We start from the raw sequence: 22,291 nt of genomic DNA, 5'->3' as shown, positions 1-22,291 counted from the left end.
CAGTGGGACGACGCTTTCATTGTGGAATGAGTAGTAAATTACAAAAGCAATACCCACACCGTTTTTCATTGTTAAGGATCTAAGAGGCATTTTACATGAGTCTCTTACTTCTGAAAAGGCAGCCGACGTTCTCACATTAGTGAACAGTGCTCAAAATATGCATGAGATGCGCCAGTAGGCCAGGCCTCCAGCTGTGATCCAGGGCCGCCTGGATCAAGATCACTAAGGGGGTGGGGAGGGGTTACTGTCAAATGCAGACTCCCGAGCCCCATTTTAAAGCGGCTCTGAATCAGACCTGATGTTTAGGGGGACGAGGACAGGAACACGCATTTTCAGAGCTGCCTAGGTGCTGATCGGTGCACGGAAGACCAAGAATCACCCAGAGAGGTACCCTCTCAGCTCTGAGCCATCTCCCCAGGCTGACAAGTCGCCCAGCCACTCCACCACCGACTCCTGCTGTGAAACCTTGGAAGTTCTTTAAGACACCCCCTCCAAAGTGCAGACAGGCAGCCACCCCGCGGACTAAGCATGTGCTACACTGTGAAGCCAGGGTGGTCCCTGAGAACAAGAAAGAACTGCCCCAGACAAAACACCCGTGTACTGCAGACAGCTATGCCCACAGGGCCTGGGGAGAAAGTCAGACCCGGGGACAAGGCTCCAGGAACACATGCCCTCTGACTTTGAAACTCTACCTCTGGGCCGGTTTAAATGTTTCTGGAGGATAAAAAATAAACCTAACTGAGACTCCTAAGAGGAGAGAAGTGAAATGTTCCCGACTGGGAAGGCTAAGGATTAGACAGATGTCAATTCTCCCTAGGTGAAATCGACAAACTATGATCCAATCGAAATCCCATTGGAACGTTTATAAAACAGAACTTGAACATTCTGAAGCTCTTAGGAAAAAAAATGAGTGGGGCTTCCCTGGTGGCACAGTGGTTAAGAACCCACCTGCAAATGCAGGGGACACAGGTTCCAGCCCTGGTCCAGGAAGATCCCACATGCCGTGGAGCAACTAAGCCCAACTACTGAGCCTGCGCTCTAGAGCCCGTGAGCTGCAACTACTGAGCCCACGAGCCACAACGACTGAGGCTGCGCACCACAACTACTGAAGCCCGCACACCTAGAGCCCATGCTCCACAACAAGAGAAACCACCACAATGAGAAGCCCATGCACCTCAACGAAGAGTAGCCCCCGCTCGCCACAACTAGAGAAAGCACGCACGCAGCAACAAAGACCCAATGCAACCAAATATTAAAAATATTTAAAAATTTTAAAAAAATTGAGTGCATGACAAAGAAATGTTTTAAGTAAATGAGAAAAACCTTCCTGCTATCCAAATAAACCACAGAGCTATAGCGATTAAAATGGAGCAATACTAGAATAGGTGGGAAGAGAAGATCAAGGAATCAGAAGAAAACCCGGAAACATCCAGACCCTTCTGGACTGCGTGTGTGCACGCATGTGTGCCTGCACCGGCTGTCTGGCCCAGTCTGCAGGCACACGTGCATGCACACACACTCAGGCACGTGCTGCTCTGCATCTTAGGTTTCTGTACAAGCTTTTTTGTACAACATGAGAGGGAACATTTCTTTAGGGTATATTCCTAACAGTGCACATGGGGTCGAGGGGCAGGCACAAGCAACAGGACGCCGGAACCACAGGTGCTGCCGGCGACACTTCAGCCAGCGGGAGGGACCTCTGCTTGCCCAGCCCTCGCCGCCTGGCAGTCCGGCCTTCCGTGTGAGCCACTCGTGCTGCCTTCTCACGTCCGGCCGCTTGCTGCTCACTACTCTACACAAAGTCTCTACTCTGAACGTGAGCTCGCTTCACGCTGTAAACCTGTCACCACTCCCACACTTTCCTGGTGGCATCATTCCTGATACAAAAACCTTAACATTTCCCATGGTCACACAGTCACCCTCTTGTGGCTTCCAGTGTGTGACTCACTCAGGGAACCTTCCCTGAGACGTGCTTGCTCCCCACAAACGGTGGCTGCAGACACTGTAACAGCAAGGAACGGGCCACACAGGGCACACCTTCCTCGCTGGTCTCACAGAACACGCTGGGGCAGGGCGGGGGAAGGGCTGTGGCTGTGCGCACTCCCAGGCACCGAGCCCAGCGCCCACGATGACAAACGGGAACGGAGGTCGTCACCCCACAGTATCTCTCGCACACCGCTTCCGATTTCTTGCATCCCACCAGGGGCCTTAAAAACAGAGCCAGCCTCGAACACAACGCACCTGGGAACCGTAGGCACGTGAAGCAGCAGTAAGTGAACTGGGCTGAGCAGCAGAAACACAGAAATTGAGCTGGTCGTTTAAAATCTCCCGGCAAACAGGGTAAGAGAAGAAGCCAGGGACAGACCCTCCATCCCCCAACTTTCAGCCCCGCAGGGACCACGGGCTCTGGTGAAATGCACCGCCGCACCCTGGCCACTGAAGAGAACAGCTCAGCGCAGCTCTGCCCGGCTGCCCATCTCCCCACCGAGAACCAGAGATGACGGCCCAGAAGGTAGGCTCAAAAAAAAGATGCTGTAGACAAAACAGACAAAAAATAAAGCGCCTAACCCTTTCCCTGCCACACCACTCTATCCAGGCTAGAGCAGGGGTGCCGAGAGAGGCAGCTCAGTTCTGTCTCTGCACCTTCACATTAGCATTTCGCAGGCTCCCCAGTATACCTTTAGGAATTCTCCCACTTTAATTACAATCAGCAAAAAAGTAATGAGAGACCTGCTCATCAGGAACGACTTCTGACTTAGGACAGCGGCCTTGCGTGCCGAGCAGGCGCAACCAGGCCGACGACGCCGGGACGCAGCTCAAGGCGCGCAGTGAGGCGGGGCTCGGGACAGCAGGCCCGGCGAGCTCTGCAAAGGGCACTGACTGCACGGCACTAGGGCGCCCCTGCTTCCCTGGAGCGAACACCTGCACTACCTGTCACAGAAGCGGAAAGGTCCGGAGGCCACGAGAAAGCACGCGCCACAGCACAGCCCGGCAGGGCACTGCGGGACAGCCCACAACATGCCGCCACCACCAACACCAGGCCCCACGGGTGCCGCAGGCCCCACGGGGCCGTTCACCGCCCCTCACCCACACGCTACAGGCAAAAGCTACCAAAGCTGACAAAAATGCAACGAAAACATCAAGAACCGATTCGCCAGAAGTGAACAAAGACATAACAACTGGATTTTAAAAAGAATAACTGAAGCAAAGCAAGAAAGACAAAAAAGGGCACGTGCTCCGGGCCTGAACACTCTTTAAATTATGGGGAAAATGAAAATGACTAGGTCTCAACATATACACAATGAAATCAATTTTTAACATGAAAAGTTCTCAGTTGCCACGTCTTTCCCAAAGCAAGTAAGACAAGCAGATGCAGGCGGCGCTCGGGAGAGCGCACCAGGCTCACCCTGGGTCCAACCTTACTAGCACTGCTCTCCAGGGCTTCCCCGGCAGCTGAGCGGGCTTGGGAATCTCCGAGCACCTTCCAGTCACTCTCACGGTCAACTCTTTACACGTTAGTCCAACACTCCAGGCTGGAAGCCGATCTGAGCAGGCCACAGCCGGGTGTTCACGGGCTCCTAAAAGGCCCCTCAGGGGACCACGGAGCACACCCTCCAGAGACCTCCCTCGGATGCAAGTCCCGGGACCTCACAGCAGCCCTGCACCCCCCCCCCCAAATTCCGCTCCGCTGAGGCGAGGAGCCTGAACTAATACCCCAGAGCCACGCGTGCGCCCCACGAGGGCAAAGCCACTGACTCCACTTGCAGTCCGTCATGCTACTAGGCTTCTTCTTGTACATAATTTATACGCAGACACACCGTCCGTCTCTCTACAGAGTCAGGTGTGTGGCTCTGGCCACGGAGACTGCAGGGGTGAACGTGACAACCACACGTCAATGTCACCGCCAGAAGCAGGAATCAGGCACCAACGATGGCCGAGCCTGCTTTATTCAACAGTGACATAAAGGCTTCCCTGTCCTTCCTCTTATACGCTCCACTATTCCTATGTCAAGCGGACCTAGCCGGATACTTCCTCTCAGTGACACGGCACTCCACGGGCAGCAAGATGAAACCCAGAGCTGCCTCTGGGGCGATAAACGGACAGGAGAACTGCAGGAAAACATGATCAGTGTTGACGCTGACGAGGGGAGGGAGGACCAGGAAAACGAGCCCAGATGCGGCGCTGGTCCCAGAGACCCTGGCAATGCCTTCCACGAAGTCAGATGTCAGGCAGCCGGCACCGGGCCAGGCCGCTCCGCGAAGGGGAAGCTCCTCCCTCCCTTTGGTCACCAGCCAGACTGGTCTCCCAGGTGGGGCAACCGCGCTCCTCGGAGGCCTGGAATTATCCTACGAGAGCCGACCCCGTCACTGTGAACCCCAGACGCCGGCACAGGGCAGGGGCGGGCCCAGGGGTCACGCTCCTCACCTTACCTGACTTGCTCCCACGTCCTGGTGGCCAAATGCAGGACCCAGAGGTCCCTGTAGTGGTAGAAGTGCTCTCCATCGGGAGAGGCAAACTCCCCGCCAAAGATCCACAGCTGTCCGCCGCCCTGGGGCACCACCACCGCCTGTTGAGAGAATGGCGACAGGTCAGGGCACAGCCATACAGCTCTCGGGGAAAACCGGAGCCCCTCCCCCAGAACACCCGGTGCCAAGCCCTGACCTCGTCTTCAAATGCCTGCCCCGTCAGGTCCTTCTCGCATCCTGCCCTGCTGTGGTTCTGCTGAAGGCCCAGGACTCACAGGCCACGTGGGAACCAGGCGGGACCGCCTGGGCTGACAGAGCCACACAAGCCATTGGTGGGCCAGCCCGCCCCGAGAGTCCCCAGCCCTGGGCCCAGACAGCGAAGGAGGCAACTGGGCCTGTCCTTCACACCAAGGGGGTGCGGGACGGGAACCCGTCGAGGGGCCGTCTGGCCAGGGGCTCACATGCAGTGCCAACGGCAGCAGGCACAGTGTGGCCGGGGCAGGGGAACTGGATCGGGGGCAGCTGGACGCCAGGTGCTCCAAAGCAGCCCGTGTGAATGCCTCCTGCCCTCGCAAACCGCCACGGGCAAGCACACAGTGGGCGGTCAGATGGTGGTTCCCAGAAGGCCCGCCCTGGGCACCCTCCGAGCACCCTGGGGCTTGCACTGCAGTGTGGTCCTTCGCTTAATTAAGCTTAACGCTGCAGAACTGCAGCTCCATCACCGATGCTGCTCCTGTCCTGGACTAACTGGAGGGTCCTGGTGACACACTTAGGGTGATGTGCCCCCCCCACCATTTTCACTCAGTCTTGTGCATCCTCTCAGGACTGACCTATCGAGACAAGCCAGCTTCCTAGGACTCTAGAACCCCAATAATTATAAAGCAAGAAACTGACCACTTCAAATCTGTAAACCAGACATGAGGATTGGCTCAGGCCCAAACCTAGCACGTTTTTTTGAGCTTAATGAAGTTTAGGTAGTACTTTCACGCTACGCAATACAATGTAGTTTTGAAATATCTTATCATAGAAGCTACTGAACGTCCCAGGATAACACCACAAATAATGCATTAACTGGGAAGAACAGTACAGGGAGAATATATGTATATATACGTACACATGCATATATGTGCACACACACGTATACACACATATGTACGTGTACAGTCCAACTAAGATGAAATGCATAGAAATATGAATCACAGGTGCAGAGAAAAGATGCAGAAAATATAAATTAGGAGTTCTGGAAGAATGGACAATGGACTTACTCTGCTTTCATTATCTTCATTTTTTTTTTCCACAATGAATATTTATTACTTACATAATCAGTTTTCAGAACCATTCTTAAAAAATGAAGTCAAACTCCAGGCAAGAAAAAAGACTGTGACCAGAGTGTGTCTCCCACGTCCCATCACAGGCAGAACTCTGGGGACGACACGAAGGTGGATTATGGGCAGTGATCTGAAGGCTCTGTATTAACCTCCTCCTCAAAGACCATAAACACCAAGAAAGAGCTAACATACCACTCAAGAGAAGATGCAAACTATAGGGCCAGGCATACAACTTCCACTTCTGCCCAGGCTCAGCAATCAGCACCATGCCAGCCCTCCCACTGTAAACAAGGAGGAAACTGGACAAAACCCATGAAGCACGACAGCCAGACAGCACGACGTGCAGGACCGTGACCCTGAGACACGGTAAACGGGCAAGGTCAGCCCTCCGACCCCACAGGCAGTTTCACACCCTCGTGGCCCTGCTGAGCTGAGGAAACAGAAGCCAGAGCTCCAGGATGCGGAGGCAGCTGGAATTTGCAGGGCCGAGCACCTGACGTCTGGCTGGGTTCCCCGGGAGCCCATAGACACTAAGCTGCACGTGTGCAGACTGAGACCACCCGAGGCCGGGCACACGGTGGGGACCATCACTGTGAGGCTGAAAACTTGAAAACGACCTGAGCTCACAGGGGGCTCGGAGACAGACAAGTTCCAACCAGAGGGATAGGTGCCACTGAATACCCAGGGCGTTCGCTAGAGATCCCAGCAAGGCCACGCCATAGAGCTACCATTCTTCAGAGAGCCTCCAAAGGCTCATGGTGATCTGCACGAGGCTGAGCCACCTACCAGAACGAAACTCATCACCTGTTGATGAATGAAAACAAACGCAGACAGTCAACCCTCCAGCGGCCCTTTGCTGAATGGCGTCATGCTCACGGCAGGAGGGATCTCGGCGTCCCAGACACCACCCACTTTACTAGCGTGACACAGACTGAGGACGCTGTCTCCTTGTGGGCCAGGCTGAAGCTGCAGAAGGCATCACAACCACTGTTGACAGAGAAGGAGTATGAAGACCCCAGTGGAATGCTGTGAATACGAAGACATGTGAGAATCTGAGAAGACAAGAACTGCCCTAGTGCTCAGGGATGTACCTCAGCTTTGGGGCTTGCCCAGGCTTCCCTAAGATCTGCTTCTGCATCCACAAAGTCTATCACCTAACCACACAGTTCCAGCAGAAAGACGTGACCCACATCAACAAGGCTGGTCGATACAAAGAGACCCAGAAATGATACAGATGAGAGAATCAGCAGACAAACACTTGAAAAGTTATAAATATGTCCAAAGACTCAGAAGAAAACATGAACATAATAAACAAACATGTAAACAACCAACATTCCCTGGATCTAACAGAGGCAAAGCACCGCCCAGAGACCAAAGTAGGACGGCACTGCTCCCCATACCAGGCAGGGCTGTCCTAGCCAGCATCTACTTTGCTACTTGTCCCACGAGGCTGTATGCTTCCCAGGTGTTTGGGTTTCTGTATTGTTGTCTTAACTGGAATAAAAATCATGTCTAGAAAACCTTAACTTCACAACTCTCTCTCCAAAGATCAAAAAAAAAAGGCACAATGGAGTCCAAACAACATACAGACTCTGAATGGATTCTGACATCAGCCACATAGGTCAGCTTTGTGAAAGCCAAGTCCTAAAAGCGTGCCAGGCCATCAGGACCAAAGGAAACACAAACTATGGGGCATCACCAAGAACGGCAAACGTGTCTTTTTTGTCGCTGTATCCCAGCCCTACAAGACTGCCTTGCGTGTTAAAGATGCTCAGACTTTCCCAAGGTACAAGTCTGCAACACCTTCTCGGACGGACGGCAACGAAGCTGTGACTGAGCTGGAGGAAAACACTCTCTGCAGCTCATGTGGGCACTGTCAGTGCAATTCTGCTCGCTCAGGAACAGGCACTTTGTAAACACTAACTCTTCTACATAAACGGCTTACTGCTCATGCTTGCACCAAGGCCGATGAGAACAGAGGTGACTTTTTTTTAACCATACGGAACCTTCTGTTCTACTGTATGAGAGAATGCATTTTGTTTCAAGTGAGTTTAGTCAGTCATTGCTTGGGGAGAAACAAACCATCAGGCAAGTAACAAAATGTGAACTCCGTCTGTGCCCGCACCTCCCACTCCCCCACCCCTCAATCCTCAACAGTCCCGTCAGCCCATCCGGGCAGGAGCGTCTGGACACTCTCCCCAAGGGAGGGTGCCGGGAGGGGAGCACCTGCCAAGGCCTGACAGGTGAGGCTGACAGGTCGTCGTCAGGCACACCTTCAACGGGCCTCGTGACCCTTTCCCTTCTCCCACTGGCTGTATTCATTTCAGAAAAGGCCACTGGACTCTCAAATTACATGCTAAAATAACTTAACCACTGGACCGCCCGGGAAGTCCCGGGTTAAGACTCCACGCTCCCAATGCAGGGAGCACGGGTTCAATCCCTGGTTGGGGAACTAAAATCCCACAAGCCACACAGCACAGCTAAATGAATGAATGAATGAACAAAATAAAATAAAACAAAATAAAATAACCCCCAATATCTAGAGGGAAAAGACAGAACGGAGGGTCCCCGTATACGCTTTCTCCTTCTACTCGTTTTACCCCTAACTGATGCAAGATAAAGAACGTGGCTTCTATCGTCACATTCATAACCTAGTCCATCATGAGGAAAAAACTTTTAAAATATTTATTTATCTATTTATTTGGCTGCACCGGGTCTCAGCTGCAGCACGTGGGATCTAGTTCCCTAACCAGGGATCAAACCCGGGCCCCCTGTGTTGGGAGCACGGAGTCTTAACCACTGGACCACCAGGGAAGTCCCATGAGGAAATTTTTAAGTCTCAGAACTTAACATAGTGGAATCTGAACTGTAATGACCTTTAGGCAAAAGACTTCATAAGCAATTATCTGTTTTCCACAGCCCCGATTTGTTGTGAAATTCACAGAGTAAACAGCAAGCCAACCTTATCTACAGGGATAACATTAAATAAGCCTCAGACTCATAAAGTACTCACAAGATGTACATCCAAACCGGAGCCTGCCGAAGTAACTTACTTAAAACTCTCAGAGACTTTTCTCAGAAATCTCAATGACACTAATTCTTCAGGGACAGAGTTAATAACTGATTAAAACGGATAAGAAAACGAATATCAAAGAAGCACCTCAGCCTGCGTTCCTGGGGCCCAGGAACTGGAGAGGCGTTGAGTGGGGAGCGCTCCCCACCGGATGGGCCGGGATGGGACAGGACAGGACTAAGTGCTTGGCCTGGAGGCCTGGGGTGGATGCATTCTCAGAACTGGAGAGGGCTCCGGCGAATGCACTAGAACTTATCAAGATCCATTTATTAGCCTTACTAAGGTGTAGTTTTTATATCAGAAAGCAGTGCATGCCTCTCTTCCAGAAGATGAACCAGTCCAAATGCCTGCAAGCCTGGCTATGCATGAGACGTCCATGCAGTTCAGGCAGTCAGCTCCCCTTCACAGACCCCATTTCAATCGGGAGGCTATTCTGAGCACAGGATTAGAAAAAAGAGAACCACACACTGTGGAGGGATGTTTCAGTCGTGCCGCAGTAGGCTGACACTGGCGAGGCATCACTCTTTCAGATTATCTGTTGAGCCCCAACACTGTCCCGGGTACAATAATGAACAAGAAAGACCAATGCCTGTCCTCGTGGAGCGTACGACTGTGGAACCATGAAACCGGGACTCCTTCCCTGGTAAGTCATCGGCTCTGACGGAGCTCGCTGGGGTGAGCGGAAACGAGCTGAAAGCATGCCGACCTGGCGCTGCTCCCTCAGCGTCCCTGGGCACGGCTCACTTCACTCTGCAGTAGCTACTTCCTGCAGCCACTGGCGCCTCCCGCTCCGTCTTCTTGTTTCCATCTCTCTGGCCACCAGACCTCGGGCCCGCGGGGGCCTCTCTCACGCAAATGCAGGAGCCTCTTTCTGACGGCTCCGCGCCAGGCGCACGCCGGTATTTTTACCTAGCTTCATACCACCTGCAGGAGCAGGAGCTCATCTCCAGCCTCACAGGTGAGGGCTGAGGGTGAAGCAGCTCGGAAACAAGGCCAAGCTGGAGGCGGCAGAGTGAGGACCAGGGGCGAGGTCCAGCGTCTCCATACCAGGCTGCCCGCCGTTACCAGCTCTAAAGGTCTGTCGTGGAATCCTGAGCCAGAGCCCCAGCGAGAGAGGAGGGGAGGCTGATGGCCATGCGGACACGTACCTGGTGAGCACAACGCCTCGGAGGTGGGTTGGGGATTTCGACTTTAGTCCAGGCGTCCTTCCTAATGTTGTAGACGTAGAGTTCATTATATACAAAAGTCTGCAGAAAGGAAGAGGTACTTTAGCATCACGAATGGTGCTTCCACACAAGCGACAGCAAGTGGAAGGTAGGATCTCAATCACTAGCTCTCCCCAGGAAACGTGTTTTCTAAGGCTGGTCCCTGGACCCTTCAGGGTGATGACACAATGACAAAGACCATCTCTGGACCGCCACACAGGGAAGGCGAACTCAGGATTTTGGAACTGTTTCATCTATAGCTCTGAAACCCAGGGCTTTCTGGTCTGCTCAAAACTAAAAATTACAGGTTTTACAATTTATCAATTGCTCTGCAATTTATCAGCACTTTCCCTATTCAAACACCTCTGGAAACCCATCATGAGGAAGAACAGCAGGGTACTGGCCCACCTCACGCAGGCGGTAAGAGGCGTGACCCTAAAGGTCCCTAAAGGACCCTGGTGGCTTGTCAAGGACCATGGCCCAGGCCAGTCCTGACATGCAGACACACAGGAGGGGAGTTCAAGGACCATGAATATCTGATATCAGCCTAAAATGAAGTTTCCTCTAAATGAGACCCATGAAAACTTGGAGGGAAAGAAGAAAATATATACGTAACTTTTTGGCCATTGAAATATTCACCTCCGAAAAGGATTAATTCTTCTTTCTCAGGATGAGCAGAGAGCGAGGCATTTAACCTGCAAGAGACACAAGCAGCAGCTCAACACAAAATCAAACCACGTGATGCCCAAACTGAGAGCTGTTCTCCTTTCCAGCAGAGGGCTTCACCACCAGGGACATGCCTGTCCTAAACTTCTGTGAAAGAGAAGCCTGGCACTGAGGACAGAAGCTGAGGCACCGCCCTTAAAAGCAGCCTCAGCGTCAAGACACTAACACCCCAGCTCAGTCTCCTACGAGGGCAGGGGCTACTCACACAGCGTTTGGCTGAAAATCAGCAGCAGCGGGAAGTCCAGGGGCTCCTATTCATGTGCCAATTTTCCAGACCTGTTCTGTTTTAAAGGTCTATCCTCTTAAATCACAATCTAAACTGTTCTAAGAAGTCCAGTATTGAAGCATTTCAATATACAACCCAGATCCCTTCCATCTAGAAAATGCAAATACTTTTCTACTTACTTCACACACGAGGACAAGGGAATAGCCATAAGGGAATTATAAGTAGGTCCTGACCATTGCAGCAGGAAGTAATGAAGAGTATGGTGACTGAGAGGGAAAATACCCTTCTTGCAGAAACCCTTAGAGCGGCATTCCCCAAGGTGCCCTCCACCACGTTAATCCCACAGGACGCTTCTCAAAGGGCAAAGGGTTTCAAGGTCAGGGAAGTCTGGGAAATCTGAAAACTGTTTTTCTCCTGGGGATTTAATGTAGACAGAGACGTTCTATAGGCTGAGAAACTCTGCAGTCAAACCCTCATGTCAAGATAGTGCACCCCTGGGCTCTGGTACAACCAAGCACCTCATCCTCACGTCCCCATTAAACTACCTCTGAGCCAAGACATGGGGACGTACACACTTAAACTTGGTAACTTTCCTGGGTTTTCCCCTGTAATGCGATAGAGAGGTGGAGGTGAGAAGGTACTAAGGTTACCACCGAAACGTCTGCATCCCAGTAGATCTCAGCTCCAACTGCTCCCTTCTGCCAGGAAGCTTCCCAGCTGACCCATGGAACTGCCGATGTCTCACATCATATTGTGACATTACACCTGGCCTTTTTGGGCAGCATACTTTAGGAAAAATGTCATCCAAAAAAAGTCAACCCACATTCTAAGTGAATTGCCTCAGGGGTGCTGCACAGATAAAGCCTCAAAAGTCTCAAGGACTCATCTGCTTCAACAATTCAGATGAAAACGTCCGCCTACCGTGTGTGACTCTTATGCTTGGCCTCAACGATAACATGATAAATACAAGGAAAACGATAGCAGATTCCTAACGGAATTTAAGAGCCAAAGAATAAGAAGGATGTGCAACTTTGGGAGCAGTTGCAAAGTTGCTTGTGTCTGCTCAGGGGTAAGCACACTGCTCCCAACCCTGAACAGGTAATGATCGCATGTCGGGGGCGAAGTTGTGGGATTCGGGGCCATGCCCTGCACCCACCGAAGCAGAGGGGGCACTCTTACCACCTCCCTGCCTGACGTGCTAGACCAAGGCCTCCACTCAGGCCTGAGGGAAACAAAGCAAATCATTTCTCGACTGATCAAGACAGCCCCGGATGCTCGTGCAGTTAAGGCGTTCCCCCTTCTCCAAAGGACACGGCATCTCCTTATCAGGGTCGCTCAGCCTCCCTGGGCTCCTGGCTTGATGCACTCCGTGTCCAGCCTCTGCTCTGCCAGGAGCAAGTGTAAGAACTATTGAGCCTGAATCCCTGGATCAAATGAGAGAACTGGCATTCCGGAGCCAAGGGGACGAGAAGAAAGGAGCAAGAAGCCAGTGAAAACCACAGCCTGGGGCTTCCCTGGTAGTGCAGTTGTTAAGAATCCACCTGCCAATGCAGGGGACACAGGTTCGAGACCTGGTCCGGGAAGATCCCACATGCTACAGAGCAACTAAACCCGTGCGCCACAACTACTCAGCCTGCACTCTAGAGTCCGCGAGCCACAACTACTGAGCCCGCGAGGTGCAACTACTGGAGCCCACGCGCCTAGAGCCTGTGTTCGGCAACAAGAGAAGCCACCTTAATGAGAGGACTGCACACCGCAATGAAGAGTAGCCTCCACTCTCTGCAACTAGAGAAAGCCCGCGCATAGCAACGAAAACCCAATGCAGCCTAAAATTAATTAATTATTTTTTTAAAAAACAAAAGAAACCCCACAGCCTGCTCCTTCCACAGGGTCTCAAATCCTACAAAAGATGCTGGAGCTCCTCACATAAACTACAAACCCACCTAAAATGGCTAACAGACAGTTTACGCTTAATGGTCACACTTTTCACACGAGAATTTGAAAGCATTATGAACGAACACAGCAAAAAACTATCATGATTTTAAGTTTCGCACCGTGATGGGCCTTTAGAAACCTAAGAAGCAAGGAGAAGCTCACGGACTGCCCACAGACTGTCACCGGGTGGCGAGCAACCCAGCCCACACAACCTCCCTGACTGGCAGAGCAGCTGAGCCAGGAGACCTCCTCACCGGGTTTCTCCACGACAATGAAGCTGAGCTGCCTCGCTCCCATTCTTCCTAAGCGGAAGTGAAAAAAAGGTTTTGTGGGAGCTGACCTGGCGGGTTTTCATGATGAAACTGTCCCAAGTGCCCGGTTACTTATGAAAACACAGTGCCTACTTCAAGCACTTTTCTAACCTATACCAGAAGACTTCAGGTCAGAAGCTACACTGGAGAGTCCGTGCTGCTTACCTTGGAGAAGGTGGGGAGCAGGGTGTCTCCACGATCCGAGTCTTTCTGGCATCGAGAGCCTGGAAGTGGGCTATGAGGGCTTCGAGGTCCTCCTGTAGACAGACAAGCCACCACATGTGAGACGTTTGCTTAAACCCCATCACGTGGCCAGATGCCTGGGCCAGCTTTCCCCAGCCCTCTGACCTGACCGGGGTCCAGTCACATCCGTGAATTACAACTTGTTTCTCCCATTTCAAACACACAGAACCTGACACATGCGCAAATGCTCAGGGCCTGACCTGCCCGCGCACGGCATGTGCATCATCTCCTTCCAAACTCTCACCCCGTCCCCCAAGGCCTTCCTCTCAGACAAGCGCACCCAACTTCACGCCAACACCTTCAGCCAGCCCTGGAAACCCAGGCCTGGGGTACCGCACCAGCCTGCTTTGCTGTCTGCAGAGCGGGGTCTGATGTTTCCTTGTTCACTTATTTATTTTGTTGCCACCTCCCTCCCACCAACATAACAAAACATAAGCTCCAAAGGAACCAGACGTGTCGGTCTGCTTAGAACGGCGCCTGCGCGGTGGGCGCCCGACCTCTATCAGCTGCAGCCAATCCGTGTACGAAGGCCTCCACCTTCGCAGAAGGACCGCAGAAACCAATTTAGATGTTAAGGCGCCAATTTCCGTGCACAGCTGGGTAGCATTGGCACTCAGTCTTCCCGCCCTCAGTCCCTGCATTTACAGTAGTGCCGCCCACCCCGCAGTGATGCGTGATGTCTGTCACGGGAAAGTCTCCCATCCTTCTCTTCAATGCTCGGCCCAGCACTTTGCTCATGCTGACACCTGGCATCTGTCCCCCCCATCCTTCCTCCCATCCCACCCCACCCCACCTCACACTACCCCGGCTCTCCTTCCCAGGTTCCACATTCTGCAGGGCCTGAAAGCAGGTCTTCCAGACCCTTCTCCCTCCCTCGCCTGCCTCACGTCCCACCCCACCTCCTCACTCTCCCAGCCGCACTGGCTTCCTCTCAGCTCCTTTCCTCAGAGCATCGTACCCCCGGGCCTGAACAGCCACCTGCAACCCCGCCCCCACCGTGTGTACCCCCTTCACCTTCCCGAAGGCAGCCACTCTCTGGAACGGAGGGCTCGTTACTCTCACACCATCTCTCTATACTTTTACTACACGTTATGTATCCCTAAACTACGTACGTTGTTGTTTTAGGTTTTTCAATTCCATGTAAATGTTATCGTACTGAACATTCCCCTGCAACTTGCTTTTCTGCTTAACACTGCTGAAAGCAAGCTCTGATGCCCTGAACCCGTTCGTCATCATGGTGGCGGAGCTACATGGCTTCTGCACCATCCAGCTGCTGCTGAACATCTGGGTCAACTCCAAAATGTTCTTTTTTACAAGAAATACTACCTCGGCCGTTCTAGTACCTGTCTTTGTGTAGCTGGGGGTAATTTTTCCAAAGTAGACTTTTAGGTGGGTAACTGCTAGGCTGTAGCTTCCACTTTTCTAGATATTGACAAATTAGAACCCAACTGGCTCTACCAATTTTCACCTTCGCAGGAGTCCACAAAAACACCCATCATCCTGCTACTCCTACGTGTAATTAGGTACTCAAGATAAGTTCTGAACCGCTGCACCCTTACAGGAAGACGTGCGTGGAGAAGTGACTGCTGGGGCCTCAGTAAGCTCAGAGCTTCCAGTCCACTGTCACTCACCCGAGAAATTGTCTTCCTTAAAGGGAGAAGGGAAGACGGGAACAAGGTGGGAGGAAGGCGTGGCTGCGACGAGCAGCGGCAGGCCTGGAGGGAGAGCTGCTGTATCAGTCCTGGGGCGAGTGGCACTGACACCCACCTGGCTAGGCCGGCAGGAAGCATCAAACCCCGTCACGCAAGGGCAGGCACGAGCACGGTGTCTCTGGTTGGGAGCAGGCCTCGTCGACCCCTTAGTTAGCAGCACAGGCTCTGCCGTCGTGTAACTGAGCAGGACCCTATGAAGCCTTCCGGGAACAAGAAACCGCCCCCCTCCCCCCGCCGCCCCCCCCCTCCCCCGCCAACATGTCCTCTGCCTGCCTCTTGTCTGTAGAAAAACTTTAGCCTCCTAGGCCTTCCCGAGTTCCAAAGAATAAATTTAATCAGAGAAGGGAGAAAATGCATAAAGAAGAAAAAGAGTCAAGGAGGACAAAATAATAATAGTTTGATCTTAAAGTCAAGGACCTTTAGTCCCTCCTCAACAGCTGCATTTGATACTCTGCGCCATGTCCTGTGAGCTGTTCCGCAAATATGGAAACCCTCACCAGGTGGAAGAAGTTAACTGCGTGCTGCCACCGGAATGCAGACCCCAGACGGGCTGGAAACAGGTTAATGATGTTGACGCCCGATGACCTCACCACCAACCAACAAGAAGAATGTCCACAAGCTGATCACACAGCCCACAGCACCCCCTCCCTGACCCTGTCTTTAAAAATCTTCCCTAAAAGCCTTCAGGGAGGTTGGGTCTTTTGAGCACCAGCTGCCTGGACTCCTTACTGGGCACCTGCAATAAACCCCCCAGTTTCCCTCACCACAACCCAGGGTCTGTAGGTTGGCTTTGCTGCGTGCAGGCAAGGGGACCCAACTTTGGTTCGGTGGCTGTCGGGTGACTCGCTTCAACCCCCACCTCCTCCACATCTCGCCAGTTAATCCAGCAGCCGCTCCCCATGCCCGCACGTTGAACAAATCTCACCAGGTTAAAACAAGGTCCAGAAGCCAGGTAAGCTTCCCTCCTACCACTCTAAGGCAGCACTTCTCAAGCGGCTGAGCATCACAATCACGGGGCGGAGGGGCTGGGACAGGGCAGGTCTGGTAGCACAGGCAGCCTAGTCTGGGAAAGCCTCTGCAAGGTGACAGCAAGCTGAAAGATGAAAAGGAACCAGTGTAGAAGAATGTATTTGGGGTTGAGGTGCAGAAAGAAGGTGGCATATCTGAGACACAGCACAGAGTTGTGTGGCTGGAGGGAAGTGAGCCCAGGTGATGTAGGTCTCCCCAGCAGGGTGAAGAGATGGAGCTTCAATAGGACAGTTTAGAAGGGGAGGAATCTGCGCGACAGCCACTTGCAGGTGTCAACCAGCTATCTGAGACATGAGTTCTGCACTGGGCAGAACTCCAAGTTGTCCCCCAAGACCACTCGCTTAGTCCCCCTGCCAAAAAATGATAGGAGACAGGGAGAGAAAAAGCTCAACCCCATTATTTGACAGATGAGGAAATGGAGCCACGAATGCCTTAGGAAGAAAAGGGACAAGGGTATGTGGTTAAGAGCTCTGGATCAGGGACACCCGGTCAAATTCCAGCTCCAAGCCACCTCACAGCTGTGTGACCCTGAGCTGCGTGTAACCTGTTAGCTTCTGACTTCCTGTCAGATGGGGACGCCAAAGTTACCTAACTCAATTGGTTGTAAGAATTAAAGCCCAGAGAGCACAATGCCTGGCACGCAGCAAACACTCATTAACCACTATAAACCGCCCCGGGTTAGGGAGCCCGTGAACAACAGTCAATTAAGAGCAGAGAGCTCGCCTCTAAGCTCAGCACATGTGTACACACTTCTAAAGATAGAAAGAGGGGGAGAGAGTAAGAGGGCGAGGGAGGGAGAAGGAGAGACAGAGACGGAGAGAGACACAGAGAACTGTTTTGGAACGCCCCACAGTTCCACTTACTTATTCCACTGACGCTCACTGCTCAGGGCTGCCGTGAGGATCACGTACCCTCTTTTAAAGCCGAGGGCTGAGGCTTGCAGAGGCGCGCCCGCTCAGCCCGGCCCCTCCCAGCGCCCAGCACAGGGGGCCCGGCTACGCACGAGACCCGGGACGAAGGAGGCCAGCCCGCCTTCCGGCCCCGCTCACCTCCTCCTTCCGCGAGCGCTTGGACACCTTCTTCTCCACCTTGGCGGCCGTCTTCTCCGCCCCGCGGCCCTTCTTCTCTTTCTTGCCCTTTTTGCCCATCGCGCCCGGTCAGAGGAGATGCCGGGACGCCTGCAAGTCTCGAGCGGCGCGCAGCGCGCAAAAAATACGTGCTAGGCGGCGCGCGGAAAGCGCGTCACTTCCGGTCCTCCCCCCCACAGCGCGCTTCCGAGAGCGTGGGCGGGGCGGGCGGGCCTTGGCCCGGGGATGGATGTTTTACTGGTTGTCTGTGCTCCGCCTTTGGAAACGGGTTTGAGGGCCTCGGGCTCTGGGTGGCGTCCGCCTGGAAGCAGTGGGGCCCCGTCCCCGTGCCGTCCGCCCTCAGCTCGGAGACCTCCTCCCGGGGACTCGACACCTGCTGTTTCCGCCGCCACCGGGCCCGGGCCTGAAGGCTGGCTTCAGTTTCTGCGGTGTTTACGCATATTGCTTAGTGCGTGCACATTGCACAGTGACCCAGTTGGGTGACTTGGTAAATGAGCCGCGTTTTGTCAGCGCAAACCCTTGTACGAGTCAAATGATTGCTGTGCCTTCGTTCCCCATAGAGACGCTTATGCACTTAAAGGATTCGCAGACCCTGAGCACCAGATATTGTTAGGGGCTGAGGGTACTGTGCTCAGCAAGAAAAACAGCCCTGCCAGTCCGCCTTCTAGGTGACTCCTTAAGTGTCCTGTGTGAGGCGACTTGTTTCTCCATGATCGAGCAGGGCTGATGACACCCCCTCCAAGAGCAGTCAGTGTTCCAAGTCTGGGAAGCCAAACCGCCCGCTAGCATTTGACTCAAACGACTTAGTAAATGGGAAAAACCACAGGTAGAACGTGGAATGCTATGGTTTGGACAGAGCAGAGTGAAAACGCTTCTCATTGCTTAGAAGATGTCATCTTTGGACTTGTGATCAAGGAAACAGGACAAATTAAGGACAAGCACAAGCAAACATTTGGCAAAGGGAAAGCATAAATCAGGAAATAATCTCCTTTCCTACTTTGTGGGTGAACCGCCACAGGCTCAGCCTTAAAGAAATTGAGACAGGCTGAGACCTGGGACCTTTTGGTGCAGTGCTTGCACCTGGACAAATCTCGTCCAAACAAAATACAAAGAAACTAAGGGATTAAAAATAACTGCATGAAAAACAACAACAACAAAAAACTGCATGCATGTGGCAGTTGGGGCAAACTATGAACAAGATACAAAAAGACCAAAGACCCAACTGCCACTTCTGAGGAGTCAGGAAGCAAAGCACAGGTACTGCAAATGATCCCTCTACTCAGCACCACCAAGTTGGCGGGGGGGGGCAGACCACCCAAGCCACTGTTGGGGACCAACCCGTGGGCCCGCCTCTGCCCTCACCCCATGTAAGGTACAAGCTCGCCCCCCCACCCCCATCCCCCGTCAGGGGGCGAGCAAAGGATCCTGCTACTTGGTTTCGCACCCTCGTGCTGCAGCACAAGTCCCAATAAAGCCTTGCCTGAATTTCTTCTCTGGCCTCTTATCAATTTCTATTGATTAAGGAGTCCAAGAATCCTAATCGGTAACAAAATCAACTTAGATCCAATCAACTTACTAATCTCTGAGCAGCCAGGGAGGAATGCTTTTTCAGCCAACTCCAAGCCTTGTCCATTAACCTAGTCTTTCAGAAGAAAAATAGGGCTTCCCTGGTGGCGCAGTAGATAAGAATCCTCCTGCCGATGAAGTGGACATGGGTTTGAGCCCTGGTCCGGGAAGATCCCACATGCAGCGGAGAAACTAAGCCCGTGCGCCACAACTACTGAGCCTGCGCTTTAGAGCCCTTGAGCCACAACTACTGAAGCCCGTGCGCCTAGAGCCCGTGCTCTGCAACAAGAGAAGCCACCACAAGGAGAAGCCCACACACCACAGCAAAGAGTAGCCCCGCCCGCCACAAGTAGAGAAAGCCCACGCACAGCAAGGAAGACCCAACGCAGCTAAAAATAAATTTAAAAATTAAATCTTTAGGGTTTCCCTGGTGGCGCAGTGGTTGAGAGTCCGCCTGCCGATGCAGGGGACGTGGGTTTGTGTCCCGGTCCGGGAGGATCCCACGTGCCGCGGAGCGGCTGGGCCCGTGAGCCATGGCCGCTGAGCCTGTGCGTGCGGAGCCTGTGAGAGGCCCCAACAGTGAGAGGCCCGCGTACAGGAAAAAAAATAAATAAATCTTTAAAAAAAAAGAAGAAAAATAAAATTTGGGGAACTACGGGGGGTGGGGAGGATGGGGAGGTGGAATAGGATTCAGGCTGCCGCCGTCCCCAGCACCGATTGTAGGAGAATGTGAGAACACGTGAGATGATAGAGAAAAGAACCAGCTAGAAGCCAATTGGAAGGGAGCAGCAGAATTTCACAGTACCCTGGCCCCTGAACCTGCAGACAAAATCGCCTTCAACAATGAGCTACAAATGGCGAAAGCCTCACTAGTGCTCCTCAGAAACCGTTACTTTCCCTCTAGTGCAATATGACTAAGAGCATGCCTAATCCTTTTACACTTTTCTGAGAATACTGGGTAACCTGGAGGCAACACACTTGAAGTAAGATGGCCCTTCAGTCACAGCGCATCTGTCTGCAACACATTACACTGGTCGCCTCTTAAGAGCTACGGAAGGGGGAGCCTATGCCCTGCTGAAGATTTGGAAGGATCTGATAGATGGAGGATTTTGTACTTTTATTATCTGAAAGAATCTTGAAGCTCAGTTGGAAGGCTCTTGGAATTAATAGTGTCATGGTGATTTACGTGAGGTTGAAACTCTCATTACCAAGAAAGAATAGAACACTTAAAATGAGATCAGAATCCTAAAATAGTAGAAAGATGAAGTACACGGTCCTATTTTAGTGAAATTCACGTTTTTGAAACTTTAATGAATAATCTTAAATCTAACATATCATTAACATTTAGAGTGTACCTTTTGTGTGGTCAGGCGCCCTCTGCTGTCTTCAAGTTGAAATCTAGAAGAGAAAAAAATATTAACAATGCACCTAACATCTAATTACCCTCACCACAAATAATCAGTGTAATTGGAGAGATCTCCCAAGTATGCTATAGATGCAGTGGGTCTTTGTACTTTCCCACCTGGAAAGTGATCATATTAAACCCGCCCACCTACTACACAGAACCCTTGAAAGAATCAAGTGAAATTTAAAAAGCTTAGAAAACTAAAAAGCAAAATACAAATTTAAGAGATTCTCTGTGCTGCAAAGTGGGGTCGCGGTTTTGAACTGGCTGACGATCATTTCATTTAACAACATGAATTGGTTACCACAACGCGGGGATGTTGTACCGGGACACATGAGACAGAAAACAGAAGACCCAGCCACCAGCTTCAAGGAGGTTTTCTTCTAATGAGATTAACATGATGACATTCCTCAAATGCTCTGTGAAATGAAGCAGGGAATAAGTACAGAAGGAGAGGATGTGGGGAGAAAGGGAAGAGGGAAGGCAAGGGAGGGAGTGACATCAAAACGTTTGTTTCATGTATTTTGTCCAGTTTAATAGACATCTGAGGGGAAAGGGGGAAACCCAGTCTCTCTGCTCCATCGTGGCTGAAAGCAAAACTTTCTCCTCTTTGGGGTCAAAGTGTGCCGTTTAATTTCCAAACACTTGGAGATCTTTCTGTTATTTATTTCTAATCCAATTCATTGATTTGAGGGATCTCAGAATTCAGTGCTCTCCATGTCCCTTTAATTCTGCTTCAGCTGCATCCTACAAATTTTAATATGTTATTTTGATTTTCATTCAGTTCAAGACACTTCCTGATTCCCTTTTTGATTTCTTCTTTGACCCTTGGGCTACTTAGAAGTGTGTTATTTCGTTTCCAGATATTTGGAGATTTTCTAAAGATCTTTCTGGAGAGTAATATTTTTTTCTGCACCTGCTTTTGCGGGTTTTTCCTTCATCTTAGTTTCACTAAGATACGTTTAGATATTTATTTCTTTGTATTCACTTTGCTTGGGAATTGCTGGTCCTCGTGAGGCTGTGTGTGGTGGCCTTACAGGTCTGGGATTTCTCTGTCATCCTCTCTTCAGAGGACGCTGTTGCCCCCTCGTCTCTCTCTTCTGGGTCACTTAACCTCTCTTCTCCATTTTCCCTCTGTTTGTCCCTCTATGCTGCATTCTAGATAATTCCTCCTGGTTTATCTGCTGGTTCATGGATTCTTTGCTCAGCCCCATCACATCTGTCTCACTTGTCCATATAATTTTTTATTATGATGAGTAATTTTCAGAGGTTCAATTTTTCTCAAATCTGCTGGATCACTTTTATAGCTTTCAGTTCCCTGAAGATGTTTTCAAGCTGGTCTTGTCCTTAAATAATGTATGTTCATCAGTCTGTGCTGCAGTGACGCTGCTCGTATCCTTGAAGAACTGCTTGTGAATAACCTTTGAAAGATTTCAGCGAAAGCATCTTTTCCCCAAGGGTAATTGCTTTTGCTTCTGCCAGACAGCCTCGGACACTGCCAGCTCATGACATCCTGAGTCCAGTTTAGTGTCTTAAGTTTCTTTTGGACAACCCAGGTGATGTAAATTGAGGCTGAGAATCCAAGGAAAGCCTGGATGTGGTTACAGTATCTCAGGGACCTTGCCTTCCCACATACCCCGCTCGGCACTGGGGTGACTTTCTCTGTTCCCGACGTTCTGGGCAGCAGGCTTACTTCTGCTGCACCCTCTTCCTCAGGCACAGCTCTGGCACCTCAGCTTCATCTGCAGGGAATGGCCCTGTAGCCCCCACCTGGGACAGCCGTGGATTTGCTGAGCTTTCTCCTCGCCCTTCGAGGCTGTCAAACCCAAGTCAAACATGGCAACTTGCCCATGCCGGAAGCAGAAGCCGTCTCGGAGCCCAGCCTCTACTCAGTTTTCTTTCTGTATGTACCTCCCGTTAGGTTCGATTTGGTGATTCCTTACTCCTTGTGACCCTTCTGATGCCTTTAAGAAGACTC

The 22,291-nt window shown here is 51.7% G+C and overlaps 1 protein-coding gene across 13 annotated transcripts in view; it reads right to left on the bottom strand.

Annotated features, from left to right (window-relative positions):
* Positions 1-22,291, bottom strand: part of KLHDC4 (kelch domain containing 4) — a 64,749-nt gene that overhangs the window by 38,322 nt on the left and 4,136 nt on the right. For 2 of the 13 annotated variants that reach the window (XM_027119023.1, XM_027119026.1), the window contains exons 1-5: positions 17,304-18,245; positions 13,436-13,527; positions 10,689-10,767; positions 10,016-10,114; positions 4,431-4,567 (exon numbers count right to left, since the gene is read on the bottom strand). In XM_027119023.1, the coding sequence (XP_026974824.1) occupies positions 4,431-4,567; positions 10,016-10,114; positions 10,689-10,767; positions 13,436-13,527; positions 17,304-17,402 (506 nt within the window). In that variant the 5' untranslated portion in view covers positions 17,403-18,245. Of the gene's footprint in view, positions 1-4,425; positions 4,568-10,015; positions 10,115-10,687; positions 10,768-13,213; positions 13,262-13,435; positions 13,528-15,280; positions 15,464-16,150; positions 16,319-17,117; positions 17,281-17,303; positions 19,071-20,263; positions 20,307-20,638; positions 21,152-22,291 lie in introns of those variants that run through there. The other 11 variants (XM_027119025.1, XM_027119024.1, XM_027119021.1 and 8 more) reach the window with 11 other exon arrangements.

Source organism: Aethalodelphis obliquidens, unplaced genomic scaffold, assembly GCF_003676395.1.
Source record: "Aethalodelphis obliquidens isolate GAN/ISIS:26980383/991018 unplaced genomic scaffold, ASM367639v1 scaffold20, whole genome shotgun sequence".
Taxonomy (NCBI): Eukaryota; Metazoa; Chordata; class Mammalia; order Artiodactyla; family Delphinidae; genus Aethalodelphis; species Aethalodelphis obliquidens.
This window is presented reverse-complemented; position numbering and strand designations above follow the sequence as displayed.